The sequence below is a fragment of the Branchiostoma belcheri genome, unplaced genomic scaffold (genome assembly GCF_001625305.1).
Source record: "Branchiostoma belcheri isolate BF01 breed outbred unplaced genomic scaffold, Haploidv18h27 scaffold28, whole genome shotgun sequence".
Taxonomy (NCBI): domain Eukaryota; kingdom Metazoa; phylum Chordata; class Leptocardii; order Amphioxiformes; family Branchiostomatidae; genus Branchiostoma; species Branchiostoma belcheri.
In genome coordinates, this window is record NW_017803887.1 from 1,114,046 (window position 1) to 1,135,240 (window position 21,195).

Sequence of the window (21,195 nt, forward strand, 5' to 3'; positions counted from 1 at the left end):
CAAACTCAGACAGTGAAAGTGTGCACTATCTTCTCCTTTCAGTACCTGGGCAAAAATCAATACGACTGTCGAGTACTCACGATACCAATCACCAAAATGGAAGTCAGCAACTTTTCATTTCTTCACTTTATTGTTAGCATTCTTACTTACTCTCATCTGCCGAATAAACATACGGGTACGTTTATTTTTTTGGGCCCTAACATCCACCCAGTACGTTCTTATTTTGCACAGTACGTTTATTAATTTTTTGAAAACCAGTAATTTTTTTCAACTTCGTGTGAAAAAAATTGACAAATCATCGACGTGAAGACGTTTATAAACGCGTATTGTAGCGAGAAACTTGTCATTTTCGGGCCGGTTTTTGCAATCACCGCGTGCATAAATTCGTCTGAATGTTCTATTGTCATGGGTGGTGCTTATCAAAATACGAAATATTAAATGCTCTTTTTTTTTGCCTATTTAAATTCCTAATTGCAAATAACAGTTAAAGATTTGTGCATGTATCAGTAAGGGCGCATTTTAGTACAAGAGACACAGGTTACCCGTCAATTTTGGTAATTTTCCGGGGGGTACGTTTATTCCGGGGGTATGTTTATTCGGCAGATGAGAGTACATGTGTGTGTGTGTGATAACAGTGGAGCTGCAGTCTGTAATCAGTCAACCAGCCAGACACTTCATTAATAATCCTCTTATCATATATATATTAGCACCCTAAGACACCATTTCTCGCTCATTGAGGGACAAATTTTGTGAAGTTAAGGTTTTCCTTTTGCTATAGCTTCATTCTAAAGTTATATTTTCATTTTTTGCAAGATTTATTAAGGTTCTTTATCCAAAAACATCCCTATGCTGGTTGAAAGACAGCATAGGGGTCCAAATCACAGCATACTCATAGGGGGTCCAAATCACAGCATAGGGGGCCCCTATGCTCAAAAGGCCTGGCGAGAACACTGGTATTACACTGGGTACGGGGGCCCAAAAGCTATATTCCTTTTTATTTCATAATCACACTGCAAAACAGGACTCAAAATACTTTAATTGCTGTTACAAAGTATGTACTATATTGCTTCTAATAAAGGAATTTTAAAATAACTGTCAGCAAAGAACCAATATGATAATAATGGGTCAGATTCCTAAGTAACAATCTGCAAGTAACAATCTTACTTTGAAATATAATATTTCAATTTACAATGTAGCTTTTCTTGCAGTCAAGTTACAATACAATATACTGGGAAGCAGCTGCTGTTAAATCACAAACTCTAGATTTATAACTAAAAACATTGTATAATACAAGTAGCTGTAAAGCTCATCTAAGAAGACCACACCATGTTCCCAACAAAAGGAATTAACAAAACCAGATGTTCTGCTGCAGTACCAACTTTAGCTGCTAGAGGGCACAGATGTTTGTCTGCCTTGAAATCCACATATGTCATGTTACATGTATTGAACCATTATTGGCATCAATATCAGTAATATTTGGGTTTTTATGTTTACCGAAGGAAAACATATTGTTTTTGCTCCATTTCTTCTTCTTCTGTTCCAAACACTAACTTTTGATCTGGCCAATGGCCTCTTTTGTTGACGTCTGTCACCATAATAACTGGTGTTGGGTTACATAATGTTGCAATTTCATAGTAGACATTTAGACTCCTGTCATCATATACATGTATGTGAATGTGTTTGAGTGAGAATTAACAGAGCAGACCATGTCCGAAGGTAAACATTATGCATTTGCTTTGCAAATGTTACTTTTCTAGTTTAAAACCTTGCCTTGCCCTCTCCTGTACAGAGCGGCAGACTGGAAGTTGGATGCTCCAGACTACACAGGACGGATGAGAATTGTCGCCAAGGGCAAAAACTGTGTCATCAAAATAGAGGACAAAAATTCTGGTGGGGATTTACTATATATTAAATTCGTTTACTGCATTATGTAAAGTTAGTTTTAGTCCTATGATTATTTGTTTAGTTTGAGCATTCTTTATCGTAGGATTGCACTTAGATGTACAAGTAATGTACAATGTACTTAAAAGTACAACATTTGTGCACAACTTAACAGGTAATTAAATTGGGGTTGTGCACTACATGTACGATATGTATATTTACAATGTTACCTGCACCAGTGCAGGTACATAGGAAAAAGTATTTGGAGCCTGAATCTTCATCCCCCCCCCCTTCTGTTCACAGGTGAGCTGTTTGCTCAGGCCCCGGTGGATGCCTATCCAGGTGTGGCTGTGGAGTCAGTAACAGACTCCAGCAGGTACTTTGTCATCAGGGTACAGGATGACTCAGGTAGGGGAGCTTTCATTTGGACAAGTTAGTAGACTGTTGTATTGAAATGACACTGTTCGTGTGGGGTTGATTGGCACAATGACAGAGCGTTCGGCCAGTATTACCACCGATCCTGTGCCCTCAGGAAAGGCACTTTACATGTCAAATTTCCTAACTTAACTCAGGTAGAAATGAGTACATGTATGTCTGTTGACTGTGCATTTTTCTGTGTTGGGAGCGTCATGAAAATAAGTTGAAAAAAAATTCTCCTGATAAATGTTGCATTAGAAAAAAATAACCACTTGTTTTTTGTCCAGCTTGGCTGTTGGAATTGCTAAGTGTGTTTTGTAGTTATTTCTACATGCATTTAAGAGACTAACAGGAAGTTAGGTCGATGGTTCCGGTATATTTAAAGGTTGTGTTACTTCCTGTCTTAAATTTCTTGCTACATGTACAATACTTCCTTCCTTTACAGGCCGCAGTGCGTTTATCGGGATGGGTTTTGGGGACAGAGGAGACTCATTTGACTTCAATGTTGCTCTACAGGATCACTTCAAGTAAGTTCTTAAAATCTCAAGGTTCCACGTTTTTCATATTTATGACTTAGATGAATTGTCTTTTCCTTCTGGAGCTATGCAATTTATGACTTTCAATGTCAGTAAGTTTGCTATAATGAATGACGTTGTGTTTTAGTTTAACAGTAAATGCGGTGTCAATAGTTTCATCAGGTTGGTAAAGGGGTTTTCATTTACACAACCAAGATAGTTTACCTTCCTGAAGTTTCTATGCCCATCAGGCACCTTCCTCAGAGCTTCTGACTGGAATTCTGCTTCTCCAGTCACCTACATTGGCTACATATAGCGGTGAGAAGCAGAACTCCAGTCAGAAGCTCTGAGGAAGGTGTCTGATAGACACCAAAACGTCAGGAAGGTAAACTATCTTGGTTGTGTAAAAGAAAACTCCTGTATAGAAAACATTGAACTTAATTCCAACACAAGGGTTACATAGCGATCAAATTTTCAACGACCACTGTCGCCTTCATCAGGATAATTAATGACCAATCACTTCACAACGTGATCTCGCGAGAGTTACGGTTTACAAACACGTGACCTTATTCACACGAGACTTTACTGATACGTGACATAAGCAATTGATCAAAAGTGGCAGGGAGTTTATATCGTCCACCATCTCTACTAACTGATGAAGGCGACAGTGGTCGTTGAAAATTTGATCATTCTGTAACCCTTGTGTTGGAATAAAGTTCAATGTTTTACTATGATTACTACCAACACAGATGAACTTTCATGAGAAAACTCCTGTATCCTTCTAACGTGCTGTTTGCTTTGAAGGTGGGTGCGGAAGAGTGAACAGATAGAGAAGGAAGGCACGACAGACACCGGCCCGAAACTGGACCTGGGCTTCAAGGAGGGACAAACTATCACTATCAACATAGGGGTGAGGAAACGACAATGTCAAATCTTAGACCCAATTTACATACTCACTCACTCACTCACTCACTCACTCACTCACTCACTCACTCACTCACTCTGCGTATGCCAATGACTAAATGAATTGCTTGCTTTTAATTTTTCTTGCATATGAATTGCTCTGTTTTGACCTATATCAAAGAAATAACTACATTCAGAGTGTATGTTACCTTGAGGACTAGTGTACAATCTGGACATAGTTGATCTTTATGTACATGTAGGTTAAAGCAGGCCAATTTATGCACAGGAAAAATTTGATGTCAACAGTTTTCAAACAGTCACTTGTTCGTGTGTAAATTGGGCCTTATACAAAATGTATGTCCAATGATGCTGAAATTTGTGAAGTTGCTTTCAAACTACAAATTCAGATATCGTAAAAAACATTCCTAATTGCTATCAAATGGTAATGACATTAATTTTTTTTCATTTTCACGCAAACATTGACATAAACATAAACATAGAGCCTCCCTAAACTCTAATACATAAAGTAAAAGTAATACAATCATGTATCTATAAATAAGCCTTACAGAAAGTACCCCACTTACCCCAATGCCTCTCCAGCTTCCCTCTCCGAGACGCAATAAGGTATTCAGTTTTTTGATAGAAAATTACTAGTAATGACATTAATTCCCACCATTCATTCTACAGAAGAAGAAAAGCGGTTCCAAAGCGAAGCCCAGCGGAGGAGCAGGAGGGTTCCTCCCCCCACCCCCCGGGGGTAAGATCCCCACCCTAACCCCACCTCCTGGAGGAGCTGCACCCCCACCCCAACAGCCACAGTCAGCCACAGGTAAGGCTTTCTTCTGTTTTGTCAGTCTACTATGGTGGCAGATTTCAGCTGTAGCTTGTATTAGACTCTGCTCCCTCATGTAACCAGCCAGCTCCCTCATGTCAATTTTCAGATAGAACCCTAAGTGGCTACTTACACACCATGTAGTCTTTCTCAAAATGATCTTTTTCCAGTAAAGATGTAAAAACAATACAGCAATGCATTCTAGCATTACAAACTGTGTTACTGTCATAAAAAATACTGTATACCCCCTCGGTCACATAACTCCCTCACCGTGCTTGCGATCTGCTCCCTCATGCTAAATTTTTCTAGAAAAAAACCTGCATATAAGGGTGCTTATCCATATGTACGGTGATAGCAAAGGTGTTGTTGCTTTCCAGGTGGCTTAGGTGGTCTCGGCAGTCTCTCAGCCCCTCCCCCAACCCCGCACCCCCCACCCAACCAAAACAGTCCAACGTCAATTCACTTTTAGATCTGGATCCCTTCGCATCGTCGAGTAACGCATCATCGAGCGGGGCAGACTGGGGAGACTTCGCTGGAGCAGGGTAAGTTTTGGGAAAGTTTAGAAATTATCAAATTTTAATTATGTAACATTTAGGAGGATACAAATAGTAAATTTTTTGATAAAATTGGAAATAACTATGGAAAGATATTCCAAACACAGAAACAGGCACTTAAAACAAAACCCTTATCCAGTGTACACAGAAATAAAAATAGACAAAATTCCAAACTTTCAAAGTTGTCTGTCCAGAAAAACTTTAATTTATACCTACAGGAGTGGCCTATCACACCGTGGTGGCATAAATTTTTTAATGTGTATTTTGTCATGTTTCATATACCTGTTTGTTTGTTTGTTAAGTTGTGTCATATACAATGTTTTTATCTTTTCCAGGTCTGGTAACAGTAACCAGTCAGGATCAAGCTGGGTGCAGTTCTGATGGTAACACCTAGATGGCACTTCGGGATATGAATGGCAACTCACTCAATATTCATGTAGACTACACAATGTAAACCCACCCCATGCTTTCCCAGCATCCACACAATATTCAATGTAGACTAGTGATGCATTCCGGTTCACTGGACTTGGATCCGGACTTGAAAGAATGTTTAGGTTCAAGTCCAAAAAACACTAAAAGTCAAGAACCGAGTGCGGACTTATTACCATAAAAGACCATTTCACATACCCCTTTTCTTTCCAAACCACCTAAAACCTTATGTGGATTGTAAAATATTTGCTGCAAAATGAAGAAAACATTGCCAACGGGCATCGTCAAGTACTGGCCTCCATGTTATGTGGCCAAAGTTTCACCCAGACAACATTGCAAGGTTGCCAACATGCAATTTTGTATATGCCATGGGTTTAGGTCCGGACTTACAAGTCCGGAACTGAACCTAAACCTCTGGACTTGAATCCGGACCTGAACCTAAAATTGGGTTTAGGTATGCATCACTACTACACATGTAAACCCACCCCATGCTTTCCAGCATACATGCATTTTACTGATCACACTGCTCTGCACAAGCCCAATCTGAAGAAGGCCTAAACATCCAAATAGTCAAAAATTTGTGCCATTTTATATTTTATTTTGAGAAAATACCTTGTACTTCTGAATGAATTATGTTACTGTGGTGTTGCATTCAAAGTTTCAAACAAATTTAAACATCCTACTGCACTCATGCCAATTATGACAAAACTTACAACCCTTTTTTCATAATTTAACCTCACCAAATATGTGTAACAATTTCTCAACTTTGGGGTTCATAAGATAGAATGAAAATGCTGTGGTTGCTTTTACCTACCTGTAGCCTGACTACATCACACTTCTAGCAGCTCTTTCACTAGTCAGGCCCTTAGGTCACACCAACTTAATTTTATGGATGACATCCTCTGAACAGGCGAAAATCAATGCCCGAGCGGGTGTCATCCATAAAATTAAGATGGTGTGGCCTTACTAGTAGAAGCTTGATGTCCAATACCTCTAAGTCAGGAGAATTGGGAACATCTTAATCCTGTAATAATTAATGTGTACTGACATGGACTAATCATTGCCTGACTGTTACCATGGAGTTGGAGGCTGTGATGACTGGTTTTCATGGCGACAGAGAATCCTGAGCTCCTATTGGACTGATTTTCATAGTGCTGAAGAGTCCTGATTGGTTAAGGTCTGTGAATGGGAATGGTTGTCTGAAGTCAGAGGTGTATATGGCTAGCCTCTACCAGGCACCGCGGATCGCTGAAAAATAGTAGAAATTGGCCGAAATAAAGGGATAGTATACCAGAGAAGATCCAGGGCCATAGAAGCTCCAATTTGCGACCCACGGAGCTTCTATGGCCCTGGATCTTCTCTGGGATACTATCCCTTTATTTCGGCCAATTTCTACTATTTTCCAGCAATCCGCGGTGCCTGGTAGAGGCTAAGAGGTGTATGGCCACAAGCTCTCAGGGAGGAGGCCCAATCAGCTCCTGACAGTGAGAGGTTGTGTAACACAGGCTACTAGCTATTACTACTTAGCAACTCACCAGTTGTGCAGGCTAAAAGTCTCCTAATATAGTTTGGCTTTTCACAAAATGATTTTTTTTGGCCACAGATCAACCTGTACATACTAATTAGGACAGCACTAATCATCTCACAAATTGAAAGAAAAAGATGTCTTGATATATTATGACATAGAAGATGCACGATTGTACATAATATCCAGGGAGAGGAATATAAGGCAGATATTTACATGTATAGGACATGAATTAGGAGGCGGTATTTCACTGTTTGTACAATAGTACATGGCATGTATTATTGTTGTTAAAGCTACTAAATGTATGTTGTGAACCTGCTACATACTCTCATACGAGTGATCTCTGTTTTTGTTTTCGTCATAACTCATTTCAACATCACACTGCACATGCGCAGTTCAAATGGTGAGTCAGCTTATTGTCAGCATAAACATACTCTCCAAGCAGAGGTTTGGGTTTTGGGTTATTTTTAGCGTGTTTTTTGGCTTTTTTATCGGGGTTTCTCTTTTGCACTGAATTTTTGTTGGGTTTGGTGGGAAAAAAATTCAGTGCAAAAGAGAAACCCCGATAAAAAGCCTAAAAACACGCTAAAAATACCCCCAAAGCCCAAACCTCTGCTTGGAAAGTAGCATAAACAATGTCATCGGTCATTCTGTCTGTTTCATCAAGCTAAATGACAAGCCATGTAATTTAAAAAGAGAATTTATAAAACAAGACGGTAAAACTATATCAGATATAATTAGGTACAAGTACAAAAGTAAAGAAGGAATTATCTAATAATTGGTAATAGTCTTGTTTAGAAATATAGATACTTTGATGTCTGACAGACTGTTGGTGACGTACATTTCTATGGGGATTGATGCTATGCATGCTGGGAATGGGAAAAGGGTGAATAAGGCAGTTCAAAGTTTAAACCGTGCATATGCAAGGTCAAGTAGGAAGGCCTGATAGTTGTAACTTCTTGTCTAGACCGTACTTGATGCAAGTACAGATGTGTTCTATTTATGTCTCAGCTTTCAGCTTTGACATATTACCCACAATGCCACAACCCACATTTTACAACAACAGCTTCTTTCCCCGGACTGCAAAATTATGGAACTCTCTTCCAAACAGCTGCTTTCCGTCCGATTACAGTCCACAAAGCTTCAAAACAAAGGTCCACCGCCATCTCCTGACATAACTACATTATGCTCTAGCTCTATGCCTAGAAGTGGCCAAAAATAATTGGCTTTGCATTGAGCGACACCGTTAAAAAAATGAAAAGAAATGCATCATACTACACAGGCACAGTTCAAACTCTGAAACCACTTATCGGCATTATTGCAAGATGATATCTGAAGTACTTACCTTTTAGGAATCAAAATGCAAAGAGAACAAAATGGTGTGTCAAAAGGCGCAATCTGTGTTATATTATACTGGATGTAGCTTTACACGATTGTACATGTACATAGAGGAAAAACACATCAACGTGAACAAGGAGGTTATAGTGAAATTAAGAGTCAGTATCTGCAGCCTTTAGAAAAAAATTTTCAACTTTCAAATTTCTGTTCTAAATACTAGTTGCAAATGACTCACTTGGTGTTGAGATATTTAAGAAAATAAATAATGTGGAAGAAGACCATATAATTATAACTGATCTTGAAAAGGCATAATGTGACACATTCCTCTTATTTCTTTTTCGTCATGTTGCCTTCTGTGTACATTGAGATATTGTTTTGAGGTATTGGAAAATCAAAGAAATAGAGATAGATGGTCTGTTTTACTACATGTAAGCTTTGGAGGGAGGGTGCATTTTTTTAGTACTTTTGTCACTTTGTTAAGGACTGATTGCAACTTAAGGAAAGATTCCTTGTTGGTATTTGGGTTAAGATTTGTTTTAACGAAGTACTTAAATTCACAAGTCATGTGATATTCCAACTTAGAAGTTTTGGGACAGAGAATAAAACAAAATTAATTGGCCCTATTGTAATAATTATTATGCATACCTATGGTGTAGTTATCATACTATCCAGAGTTATTACTCTATAAGCTGAGTAATGATGATACTGCAGCATAAAACACCTTTTAATCACTGCTTTGTAAAACGTGGACAAGAGTCCATAATGATTATATCTGTACGTCCTGTTGATTTTGGTAGAATCCAAGCTACAGTCTGTACTTGTGTCAGTGTGTTAACCAGAGACCTGGCCTTGTTAGGCTTTCATTTGCCTCAACTTTATTACCCTGGATGCCAAACTAGTATCGGGCCGTTAGCCGTTTTCCTTCGGCAGCCAAGAGCCCTTCGCCCGCCTATCTAAATTACCGCTACGGGGAGCTGAGCCCGATGGGTTTGTCCGGCCCTATTACTATCGTTTGTAGGGCTAGCCAAACTCCCCCGGGCTAGACTCCCCCGTAGCGGTAATTTACACCAGCGGGCGAAGGACTCTTGTGGCCCGGAAAACGAGTTCTGGCTTCCAGGGTACAACTCTATATGAATTGGCTGGATGTGGTTTGAGATACCAAAAGCCTAATAGTTGAAGGCCTGTGTGCTAGGTTATTGATGTCCTGTACTTGAGTTTTAAGTATGAAGAAAAACAAGGGAGGCTATGTGAAAAACTTGATAACTTGTATTAGTTGGGGCTTAGTGATACTCTCCAAGCAGAGGTTTGGGTTTTGGGGGTATTTTTAGCATGTTTTCAGGCTTTTTTATTGGGGTTTCTCTTTTGCACTGAATTTTTTTTGGGTTTGGTGGGAAAACAAATTCAGTGCAAAAGAGAAACCCCAATAAAAAAAGCCTAAAAACACGCTAAAATACCCCCAAAACCCAAACCTCTGCTTGGAGAGTAGGGCTTAGTGAGGCTAATAAATGGTATAGAGATGATGTACATATATAGCATATAGCAGGAAGAAGGCAATCCCTAGGGATTGGAATAAACTCTTTGCTTTGCAAAGGCTGTAGACAAATGTTTATTTGTTTATTAAAATTTTCCAGCACATGCATGGAGGGGGAGGGAGAACAGGTGGGTCATCTTTACCAGCTCCCTCCCCTAATTACATCAATAAAAAAACAGTATAAAACAGCATTGGATTTAAACACATTATGAAAGCAATACATAAACATACATACAAAAATATGGACATTAACAAATCAAATATCATTCTACGTAAATGTCAGCGAAGTCTTAACGCTATGCATGTTCCACACCTGCAAGCCGCAGACCATGTACATATGTTGTCAGTGCCAAAGTTGTCCTGGAACTTGCCGATTACTGACTGGACAAGACACCGTTTGAATTGCAAAATGTTGTGGACATGTCCTTGGTGCTGAAATTACCATTACATGTAGGTGTGTAATATTTTAGAATATTTTTTTTTTAGATTTACCACATTCGTGGAATGATTGATATAACAGGTGACTCACATTTTCAAGATGTCAACCTGGAGACCAGTCTGTAAGGTTTGGTCCACTTGCAGTGCAAAGTATACATGTACGCCTACTCTTTTCCATAAGATTTAGTTTGCTTCTTCATGGTGCTAGAGGAGCAGCACTGTTGTATCTAGATCTGTGCTTTAGGCCACACCAATTTGATTTGTTGTGATTTATACATGTAGTTTAGAACAAGAGAATGTACACAGCTCTATAAATGACTAAAACATCCATACAAAAAAGAATATCAGACCATATTGATGTATCTACAAAGTTTAATTCATTTTTTTTTTGTTTGACAGTATCTGTATGGTTTTTGGACACCAAGCAACATGGCTCACGAGCACCACATAGAAAAGGCACGCTTACGTTACAGCTCTTTACAGAGGACTTAGAGTCACATACAAACAGCTCCAAAACTTCCCACTTACTATGTACTATAAGGCAACAATAGCCAGTCCCAGTAAAGATGTGCTTTTTCAAGATAGAAAATGTGTACAATAAATCTTTTAACAATATTAGCCTAAGGATAGTTTCAGATGTACAGTACTGCAAAAATACCTCCAATAACTGCAGAGCCAAAGTTAGCAAATACATGTCTAGTACTGCTCAAAATACAACATTCATTTGGAAAAAGTACTTGTATACAAGGTATTGAACACTGTTGTTTAGACCATTGTTGGTAACATTTCTGAAGTGCAAAAAGCACCCTTGCCCTGTCCCTTTTTAAACATTTTTTCTTATAATTGTAAACCTCAACACTTTGAATCCATGTTATAAAGCTACTGTGACACTAACATCTTGCAAAATCACTGACACTGACAGAAATGCATTGGTTTAACTTCTCCTTTGTAACTACTTAAGGTCAATTTTGCAACCACTTTTTTTACACAATCATATACATTTAAATACAAGTATTCAATGCTTGAAATTGCTAGAAACAATCCTAATTGATGTGACAAATCATGGTATTGTACTTCACTATTATAAAAAAAGTTTGCAATGTACTGGCCCTTTGTTTTTTTGGAAAGAAACAAAAAAAAGGATAGTTTTTGGATAGCGAAACATTGTGTACGTTCTCTGGTTGTTGTACAACACATCAAGCATGGCCCATTTTATGTTCACATTTACAATCATATTTTCTTCTCCTTGTGAAAAAAATGGACTTAGTCTATCAACTATTGAATCTACATGTACTTGTAGAATATGCTGAACTTCAAGATTTTAAACTAAGGACTTTCCCCATTGCACTTGTACATGTATCGACCTGTACTCTCTAAACAGAGGTTTATCTTTAGTTAATAACATGACTTTAGGGGTATTTATTGGGCTTTCTTTTTTTGTACTAGTTTTTTTCAGGTTTTATTTCTTTGGCTGGTGACAAAGAAGATGAGCCTGATACAATATACCTACAAAGACAAGAATAAGCTCAAACATAAACCTCTGTTTGGAAAGTATCAACCTGAGTAAACTGCTTCCCTGTTATAAAAATAATACTTCACTGGCTAGTAGCAGCAGTATATGCAATTATTAACAAGCTACTGTAAGTTATGAAGCAAGAACTTGGTCTTACCCCTAATTTTCCACTGTACAACTCATGTCTGTCAAAAAATGAGAAAAAAAAATGAGCAAAATTTGGGTCCATTTTCTTGTGTTGGTAATAACATATAGTTTTTAGACTGGCTTAATAAAGACTTCTACCAAGAAGGGGGAGGAACTTTAAAGATCACAAGTTAAGAAGTAGTTTGACATATAAGAGGACACTGACCGACAGCCTTTGAGCACTTTAAGTAACGGCGAAAAAGTATCCATTAACTTAGAAATCAGCAAGAAATCCAGACTTCCAGAAAAGTATGAAACCCTCTGCCTCTTGAATTACCTCATATCCACCTCTAATTGCTGTCGGCTCCTGGTCAGATTCTGACCCCTTTACCTGCTGTCATTCTGCCTGCCAATCTTCCTCACGTGTTGTCAACCTACTGTCTGGACAGGCAGATACACAAACACAGCCCAGCCACCCAAAACAATACTTCCAATTGGCAGTGTTATGTTTAAATGTTGCTTTTAGGCTCATTATGAGCCATTGAAATTGCTTGCTATAATACACATGTACGTAACACATTCCATATTATGATATGTGTAATTCATGTGAAGATTTTATGAGAAATTTGACAATAACCACTTTTGAATGATCGTTATAAAAACGCTTGAACACTGCACGGCCACTTTCCTGTGCAACCCATAAACTTTGGACACATTTCACAAATCAACTGTGAAATATGAATCTCAATATGTCAATATCTCACATCTTCTTCCATGAAAGAGATTTAAACTGTGTCATCTTTAAGGACAGTCTTAGAGAGATGGACTGTCTCTTATTCTTCCTTGACTGCTTGTGAGAAGTCTTTTCACAATTGCACAAGAGTTTGAAGTATACAGTTTTGGTTTCTTGAAGTGAACATGTTTTTTTACAGGGCTTGTACAATCTCAGCTTCGGCGTTTCTCTGAATCTGTTCGGCACAAGTGTTCTTTGGGACATCACCGGCCCCATTCACAAACACACCATCATCATCAACATGGTGGACGCCGTTCACCCCATTGGTCTGACCCTTGCCCTTTGCCCTCTGGAGGTCAGCCTCTGCAAACATGTCCTTGATAACAGTGAACAGGATATTTTCCTGAAAGAAACAATTTGAAAGAAAAGGAGGGATTAATCTCATTGACAAGTATTACTAAGTGTATCTAAAAATAAAAATTCATAGAAATATGTAGAAGAGGAATTAGACCTAAAATCAGTTGTTTTTATCTTTTATCTACTGTCAAGCAAGGGGACGCAGGTTCAATCCCCAGGGTTGGACCCAGACATGTCCTGACATGCACCCAGACGTTGTGCCCTTGGGAAAGGCACTTAGCACGTATTTCCTGGGCCCTACTAGGGTTCGGGTTGGCGTTAGGAAGAGCATCCAGCCGTAAAAATCTTGCTTAAAAAAACTAGACTTGTACACTTGGTGCAAGCACGTCTAACCCCCGGTTGGGGAAAAATGACGTTAAATTCGGTTAAAAAAAAATCTGAAGTTCTGAAAGAAGTTTACAAAAATTTGACTCCCCCTAGCAACCTTCTTTAAAACTGCAGCTGTGTGTTTGCGTGGCATTGATTCCTTACCCTGGGGAAGTCGTTGTCGACCAGGTTGACGAGGTACCAGGTGTCGTGGATGTGCTGGATCAGTTCTCGCGACTTGGAGTTCTCCGCGTACAGCTGGCCCCAGTACTCCGTCCACAACGTGAAAGCCTCGTCCTGATTGGACAGAAAAAGTCAGAAAATGTAGGCTTTCTTTCCATCTACAGCATATTTTACAAGTCGTGGAAAATAGGCTGATCCCAAAGTCCTGTCAACTGCCATCAAAATGTAGCAATGCAAAATAACAACATAAAAAATAAACATTTAATGGATATGCAGCTACTCTCTCATTGGTCAAACTGCTAATTGTCATCCTGTCATTGGTTGAACAATACTTATGATGGACAGTCATTAGGTTCAGTCTATTGCAAGTTGTTAGACATTCAACTTGCATATTTAATCAAATTCTCTGCAAGAATCAAAGGCTTCAAATTCCCAAAATACTGCAGTTCTGTCCTACAAAATACTGAGTATCCTGGGACCAAGAGCTCACCTTCCAGAATTTGAAACTGACAGGATCTACCACGGTTGGCTGGATGATCTCCTTCCCAGGGAAGACTCCCCAGGTGACTGCTATTGGCTGCTGCTGGTCACAGTTGGTGTAGTCATCTTCACCCTACAGTTGGGAGAATTGACAGTTCCTCGAGTTAAAGAATGCGGCAACTGAATAATGATTGCAGAGAATTTTCTAGGGTTAGGAGAATTTGTTGATGCATGCACCTGAAGTAGAACTTGTGTTGAACTCATTCTATATCATAACTTCTGGGTATGTGTTAAGTGGCTCTGTCTGTACTTATTGCTTCCATTGCCTGGTGGGTGGGAGATGATTTTGACAGATGATTGATAGGAAGGTTAAGTCTCAAGATGCACCAGGTGGGAGTCAGTGGGTGGTATATTTAGGAAGTGGTGTAATCCCTGATTAAATTACTTCACACAATCCCCTCCACGGTTCCAATACATTCACGAAAAACATTTACAACAACAACAAAATTCCTGGAAGTTTGAAATCTTTTTCTTTTCAGCGATATCTTAAAACACAGATGGCTATGATGTAAGAAACTCACCTCGTATTTGATGATGTGGTAGTTGACATTAGGATACTTGGGCAGTACCTTGAACAAGGCCTGGACATTCTCACGAGACGTGAAGAATTCTAGGTATGCCTGGTGCACAAAAAAAAAGATTTACAAATCAAAAATAATTCTGTTTATATTTGGTTGCTTGTCTATTTTTCTTCACTTGCATGTACATAAGGCTTATTCATTGTATAAATATGAAATTCATTACAAATTACAGTGTCCAGTGTTTTTTTTCTTGTCAAACTAACCATGATCATACGAATGTTTGCAAATACATGTATCAGTTGATTAACCAGTTGTTACTGTTACATAATTTTACATTGGGTCTTTTAATTTATATAATTTGGATCCTTTCCTTGAAGCATACATGGTAAAATTGAAATATGGAAGATTGTAGTCAGAACTTCAGTCTGTTTTTACAAAATCCTGATTCAAAAGTAAAAATCTTGAATGTGTTTCTACCTTCTGAAAGACGTAACCGCCCGGTGTGCCCCACCCGACGACCGGGTCAGTGGACGGCGCTGCGTTGACGTTAGGCTGGGAGTTGATTGTCAGGACCCCTCTGCTGTTGATCCTCGCAAGTTTGTCGTTGATGTAGCCGGTCTCTGCCGCAAGGTCGTCATCGTTCCACGGGATCTTTCGCACCTATCGCGGGAAAATATCAGATCAGTTAGAGACCAATCACATAGCTGCACATGTCTATCAAAAAATGTAGAAATGAAAGAAAACGAGGCATTAAAACAGGTGTTGCACTAGTCAACAAAGCCCCATATACCTGGAAGTCTAAAATCGCCCTTTTTTATTTTTTTCCCAATTTCTTGAAGAAGAAGGACTTCCTTATTATGATTACCTTCTTGCCATTCTTGCTGTCCTTCCCTGTGATGTAGTTTGTAAAGACGTCGAACACGTCTTGTAGACACGTCAGCTCGTGGCCCCACATGTCCAGCAATTCCTCTTTCTTGGCGTTGGGCTTCAGGTAGAACAGGTAATAGTCATTCAACTCCCCAAAGGCCGGAGACTCGGAACTGCCCCTAAAAACACAAGAAAACATCCCAGTAAATATACATGTTTATAATATGTGGAATTGACTGTACTACATGTATATATATATATATATAGTGTAAAATAGTATCTAACGTTATAGTGTAAAATAGCAGGTTTTAGTAGCCTTTACCTTAAATTTGACCTCGTGCATGCACAGTAATTTGACATTAAACACATTAGATACAATATAATACTTTAATCACATTCATCATTGGTACTATGTGAAGGCTTTTGTAAAGATCTACACAAAATTATAAATTGGACAGTATACAACAAAGTTTTATATCCTCTAGAACTAAGCTTGTCCATTTGAAAGATATCCCTTATACTAGCAAGGAAAAGACACCGAAAACCATATACCATGCATCTGTTTTATTTGTATAGTATGCTATTTCATTCTCCCTCAGTCTATAAAAAATCACACAAATACGTGTACATACACATTCATGAACTAGTGAGACTACATAGACACAGATATTATCAAGAAAGACTAATATATGGGGGATGACAGCTTGCACAGCTCTGGAATATTAGTGCTGAAACATGAAGCGTTAGTACAGTTCAGACGCTACATGTCCCAAGGGTTAGTCTGGATGCTGCTACTGATCAAAGAAAACAAGATTCCACAGAGACCTGTCTTCTTTCCAATTTTCTCCTGATGATGATCGTCTTTTAAGGCTTTCCCTGTAAAAATACACCAACTACTGCATAACTGTTCACAGCAAAAAATTAAAATAAGGAAAAATGCTGGTCACTTAAAATTTGAATGGATTTTCATCAATTTCATAGCCTGGGTGCCATCCAATTTGTAACAAGCTCCTAAATGTACTTGCTTGTCTGAAAAAATCCAGCGAAGGGGCTGGTTAAAATATGGATGGCACCCATTCTACCAATTTTGAGCACAACACATTGAAAGGTCCAATTATGAAATGATGTTTTCATTTTTTACTAAATCTAAACGTTCATAGGAAAATTTGTTTCTGGTTCCAACTGTGCGGTAAGGTCAAAGATGAAGGCCTCTAATTATATAATGTAAACAGTTTTTGTCTTAGAATCCATTTTTGTCATATACATACGTTCATTTACATACAATTTTATTACATGAATTTACTTATATCTTTAGACATGTTTTTTTATGTCTTTAGGGGCCTTCAACTTCGACATATTACCCACAATGCATCACCCATACATGGTACAATTGGAACCATGAACCAGCTTATTCAAATCTTAAGTGCCTAGTGTTAAAAGCAAATTCAGCAAAAACACAAAGAAAAATCTGTTGTACATCTCAACATGCCACCTCATCTCACACACACAAAAAACTCTTTAGTTTTACTGCAAAATAAAATCAGTGCTTAAACTAAAGGCATCCAATGCGATTTCAGGGCAGCAAAACTAGAAATATTCTAAATAAGGCAATCTTTGTGATATGGACACATACTGCTTTGCATTAGCACATTTGAGTCAGTATTTCATACTTTGGGCATTTAAAGCCAGAAAGGAGTCTTTTATTTTCTGGGTGGTACCCTAAAAATCAGCCCATGGCCCTTCCAAGTTCCAGTAACCATTTTTCGTAAGAATTTTGGGACTTTTTGCACCATGATGGTCAATATACACTAGGACAGTGTGGTTTCAACTCAGTATGTAGATAAATAGCTAGAATATTGGCTTTGAAAAATCGGGTTTCCCAGCCCTAAAAACTGCACTGGATGCCTTTAAGTTAAAACCGAGGACGTACCATCTTCCGTTGGGAAACTCATCCCACTCCTGAGTGCGGTACACGTAGCTCTTGGGTCGCGAGGCCCAGAAGATCGGCCGAACCTCCTCCTCGCATCGGTTGTAGTTGGCCGTTCTCTTCCAAGGCCACGGTCTCTGGATATCCTCCGTCCACAGGCCGATCTGTTTCAGAATCTGTATGGTCGCAACCTGGGAAAGTAGAAACATGAGTGATTGACGGTTAAATACCGTGGTCCAGAAATCCATGATAAATGGAATGTTTCAATCTGTTATTTCTACAAGGTAGACATTGATATGAAAGTAGGTTAAAGGTCCAAGAAAAGGTTGAACGTTCATTGAATTTTCAGTGTTTTAGGTTTGTGGCAGTTTTCTTGATGAAACCAGACTGAGTACACCATGACTACATGTAATTGTATGTGATACAGCTATAATGTCTTACAGTTGAACTACTAAATGCATACTACTCACACTAACAGTGTCACTATGAGTAATGATGTACACTACAGTGTGGTAAAAAACTAAAGGCAAGAGGAGCAAACTCAAAACACACAAAAACTATTTTTAACACTTTCAAAATGCTGTAAAACACTATTATCAGGAGGAGGAATTTTAAGACTTGTTAGATTAGACTAGAGACTAGACTGGTCACTACTGACCTCTCTGTTGAGTGTGTAGAAGTGAAGACCGTTGACCAGTCCGCTGTCGAACAGTTCCCTGATCATGGTGACCGCCTGGTGGACGCCATAGTTACGGATGGCCTCGTCGTTGTCTCTGATTGGTTCAATGGCCTCGCGAATTTCATCTGGGATCTCCAGTTTGGACAGTTTGACCAGGTTTCTCAGAGAGTGGTAACCCTTTGGAAAAAGAAATAAGAGATTTTAGACTTCAGTGAAGTATTTTAGGCTTTCATGACCTTCAAGTTTACCCTATTTCCTTGTCATTCTGCCTGTCAATCTTCCCAACCATGTGCCATCAACCTACTCTCAAAGTGGGGGAGATGTCACACTGCAAACATACAAAAATTGTACTTAAAAAATTGCATCTTTTATATTTCTACAGTAACTGAGTAACTGCAAAAAAGGAGGTCGGAAATTTCATACTTTCGGGAACTTCAAGATGATTTTTTAAAACCAGGGACATCATTACGACACTTACGGGCCGCTAGCCATTTCCTTTGCCAGCCAGAAGCCCTTAGCCCGCAGACCTAAATTACCAATGCGGTATTTGAGCCCGTGGGGAGGTTTCAGCCCTGTTTGTAGGGTCAGTCAAACTTCCCCCGGGCTAGACTCCCCCGTAGCAGTAATTTACACCAGCGGGCGAAGGGCTCTTGCGGCCTGGAAAACGCGTTCTGGCTTCCAGGGTAATGTATATGAGGAGGGGCACCACGTATGCACGCCTACTAGTATAGTAGCCTAGCGCGCTTTTTGTAGCCAGATCATCTTGTGGCCTGGAAAACGAGTTCTGGCTTCCAGGGTAATGTATATGAGGAGGGGCACCACGTATGCACGCCTACTAGTATAGTAGCCTAGCGTGGTTTTTGTAGCCACTGATCATCTTGTGGCCCGGAAAACGAGTTCTGGCTTCCACACGGTAATTTCTCACCTGTATGGGCATGACCCCGGGAATGATGGGAACATTGATGCCGATGCGTCGACAGTCCTCCACGAACTTGACGAACCTGTCAGCCTTGAAGAACAGCTGCGTGATGATGAAGTCTGCACCTGCGTCAACTTTCTCCTTCAGGTGCTGCAGGTCCTCCTCGTAGGTGGGACTGTCGGGGTGGCCGTGGGGGTAACCTGGGAGGAAGACATGTTTTTTGTTAGCGGGGGGTGGGGCCCGGCAGACCGATGCAAGTTTCGGGCCTAGTCTCGCGCTCTCGCGAGATTATAGGCCATTCCTTGAACAAGATGGACTGATAGCCATCAAAAATTTGGAGGAACAGTACTCTCACCCTTTCAAATAACTTGTCACTGATGAAAGAATCTACTCGTAACTGTATCTATACGTGACAAATGAATCTCTTCAACGACATTCTTTGTTAGGGTATACACAAATTGTGCTTCTGGGACCCAACTTCCTGTGTCTGACCTCTTGTAGTCTGAGGTTAGGGCATTTCTACAACCACATGTTGTCAAAAACTGTACATTCACAGGTGCAAAACAATACTGTCAATAGCAATAACAAGCAATTGGAGATTTATTACTTCTGTGAAATATCATTTTTGAGTTTTTAGGAATTTTTCAATTGTTTGTTATTTATAATTGTGAATTTCTACTTCACAGACAGGCACCAGTTAGAAACCAACTTCTTGCTGGCTCCTTTTGACCTATTTTCCTGTTTCTGACTTTGTGTGGAATAAAAATTGTTAGGGATTTTCCCCCCTTTAACTGTGGTATCTGTGGATTATTCTAAATTGTGGTCAATTGTCATTGTTATAATCCTAACGATATACTGTACAATTGTGTGTGACTTTAAAATTTCTCTTGCCTGTCTAAATCTTCATTTTAACATTATACCTGTAAGTAACCAAGACGTTCAGACTCACCTGCCACACACACAGTGAAGTAGTCCCCAAACTCTGCTCTGAGGAACCTCACCATGTCTGTAGCGTAGTTGAACCCGTCTTCCACATACTTCCACTCATCTCCAACAATGGGATCTAAACAGAACATAAGAGTATTATTAGCCTATTAACAAGATACACCAAAGCAACATTGAAATACATGACTATTGTAAGACGTATTTGGGGTTTATATGTCCTTCAAATTCACCCTATTTGCTGAATCTACCCTCAGCTCTTGACTTTCTGTCATTCTGCTGTCAATCTTTTTCAACCAAATGTTATGATGTCAACCTTAGCTTCCAACGAAATTCAAGTTGACCCAATATCCTGAGTCTGACTGACCTTTTGACTGTCATTAGCTTCGGTTACCTGGAACTAACAATTAGGATTCAAAAAAAGGAATGCCACAGTGCGAAGTCTAACGTAACTTGCTCCATGGAGTGCAGGATGTTCTGAGTAGTACACTACAGGGTCTAACCCAACTCACCTCCGCGGAGTGCCAGGATGTTACGGATGCCCAGCTCCTTAGCCTTGTCCAGATGTCTCCTGATGTCGTCCTTGGTGGAGTTACAGCAGCTCATGTGCAGCATGGTCTCGTGTCCGACGTAGTTGAGCGCTGCGCAGGCGATGGACATGGAGCTGGTCTCCTTGTCGCTGTTACCGGGGTCCCCCGCGGGGTGCCAGGTGATGTCCATAAACATGGGTCCACCCTGGACCATCCGCTCAAACCTGCAGGGAAACATTATGTAACATTTACTTTTAATTAGATTTGATGGGTCAATAAAACTGTCACTATTAAGCATAGTCTATATAGAAAAGTCTCAGCTCTTATACATCGTACATGTACAATCCTGGCACAGTTATTTAAAAAAAAATGAAAAGGACCTACATGTACTACATCTATTATTAACGTAAAGGTGTTCCGATTGGTTTGATGGCTAAGAAGAATATAAGTAAAAGCTCTTTAAAATTAAAAAGACAATGTATTCATTGTGCATGTTCTTTATTGGGAAAAAGTTTTATACAAGAAAAGTATATAATTATATATATATATATATATATATATATATATATATATATATATATATATATATATATATATATATATATATATATATATATATAGTACTAGTA

The 21,195-nt window shown here is 39.3% G+C and overlaps 2 protein-coding genes across 3 annotated transcripts in view; one reads left to right on the forward strand and one right to left on the reverse strand.

Moving 5' to 3' along the window:
* The window catches only part of LOC109472734 (adaptin ear-binding coat-associated protein 1-like), a 7,959-nt gene extending 2,267 nt beyond the window's left edge, over positions 1 to 5,692 (forward strand). Inside the window, exons 2-8 of the mRNA XM_019772586.1 lie at positions 1,790 to 1,890; positions 2,185 to 2,289; positions 2,744 to 2,825; positions 3,618 to 3,723; positions 4,404 to 4,550; positions 4,996 to 5,090; positions 5,438 to 5,692. Of these exons, the coding sequence (XP_019628145.1) occupies positions 1,790 to 1,890; positions 2,185 to 2,289; positions 2,744 to 2,825; positions 3,618 to 3,723; positions 4,404 to 4,550; positions 4,996 to 5,090; positions 5,438 to 5,483 (682 nt within the window). The 3' untranslated portion in view covers positions 5,484 to 5,692. The remainder of the gene's footprint in view (positions 1 to 1,789; positions 1,891 to 2,184; positions 2,290 to 2,743; positions 2,826 to 3,617; positions 3,724 to 4,403; positions 4,551 to 4,995; positions 5,091 to 5,437) is intronic.
* Positions 5,693 to 11,819: 6,127 nt separating this feature from the next.
* The window catches only part of LOC109472626 (methylenetetrahydrofolate reductase-like), an 11,842-nt gene continuing 2,466 nt past the window's right edge, over positions 11,820 to 21,195 (reverse strand). Inside the window, exons 3-14 of one of the 2 annotated variants that reach the window (XM_019772450.1) lie at positions 20,549 to 20,790; positions 20,044 to 20,157; positions 19,101 to 19,294; positions 18,155 to 18,352; positions 17,500 to 17,687; positions 16,395 to 16,445; positions 15,568 to 15,748; positions 15,180 to 15,362; positions 14,703 to 14,801; positions 14,132 to 14,254; positions 13,624 to 13,755; positions 11,820 to 13,138 (exon numbers count right to left, since the gene is read on the reverse strand). In XM_019772450.1, the coding sequence (XP_019628009.1) occupies positions 12,929 to 13,138; positions 13,624 to 13,755; positions 14,132 to 14,254; positions 14,703 to 14,801; positions 15,180 to 15,362; positions 15,568 to 15,748; positions 16,395 to 16,445; positions 17,500 to 17,687; positions 18,155 to 18,352; positions 19,101 to 19,294; positions 20,044 to 20,157; positions 20,549 to 20,790 (1,915 nt within the window). In that variant the 3' untranslated portion in view covers positions 11,820 to 12,928. The remainder of the gene's footprint in view (positions 13,139 to 13,623; positions 13,756 to 14,131; positions 14,255 to 14,702; positions 14,802 to 15,179; positions 15,363 to 15,567; positions 15,749 to 16,394; positions 16,446 to 17,499; positions 17,688 to 18,154; positions 18,353 to 19,100; positions 19,295 to 20,043; positions 20,158 to 20,548; positions 20,791 to 21,195) is intronic. The other variant, XM_019772451.1, reaches the window with a different exon arrangement.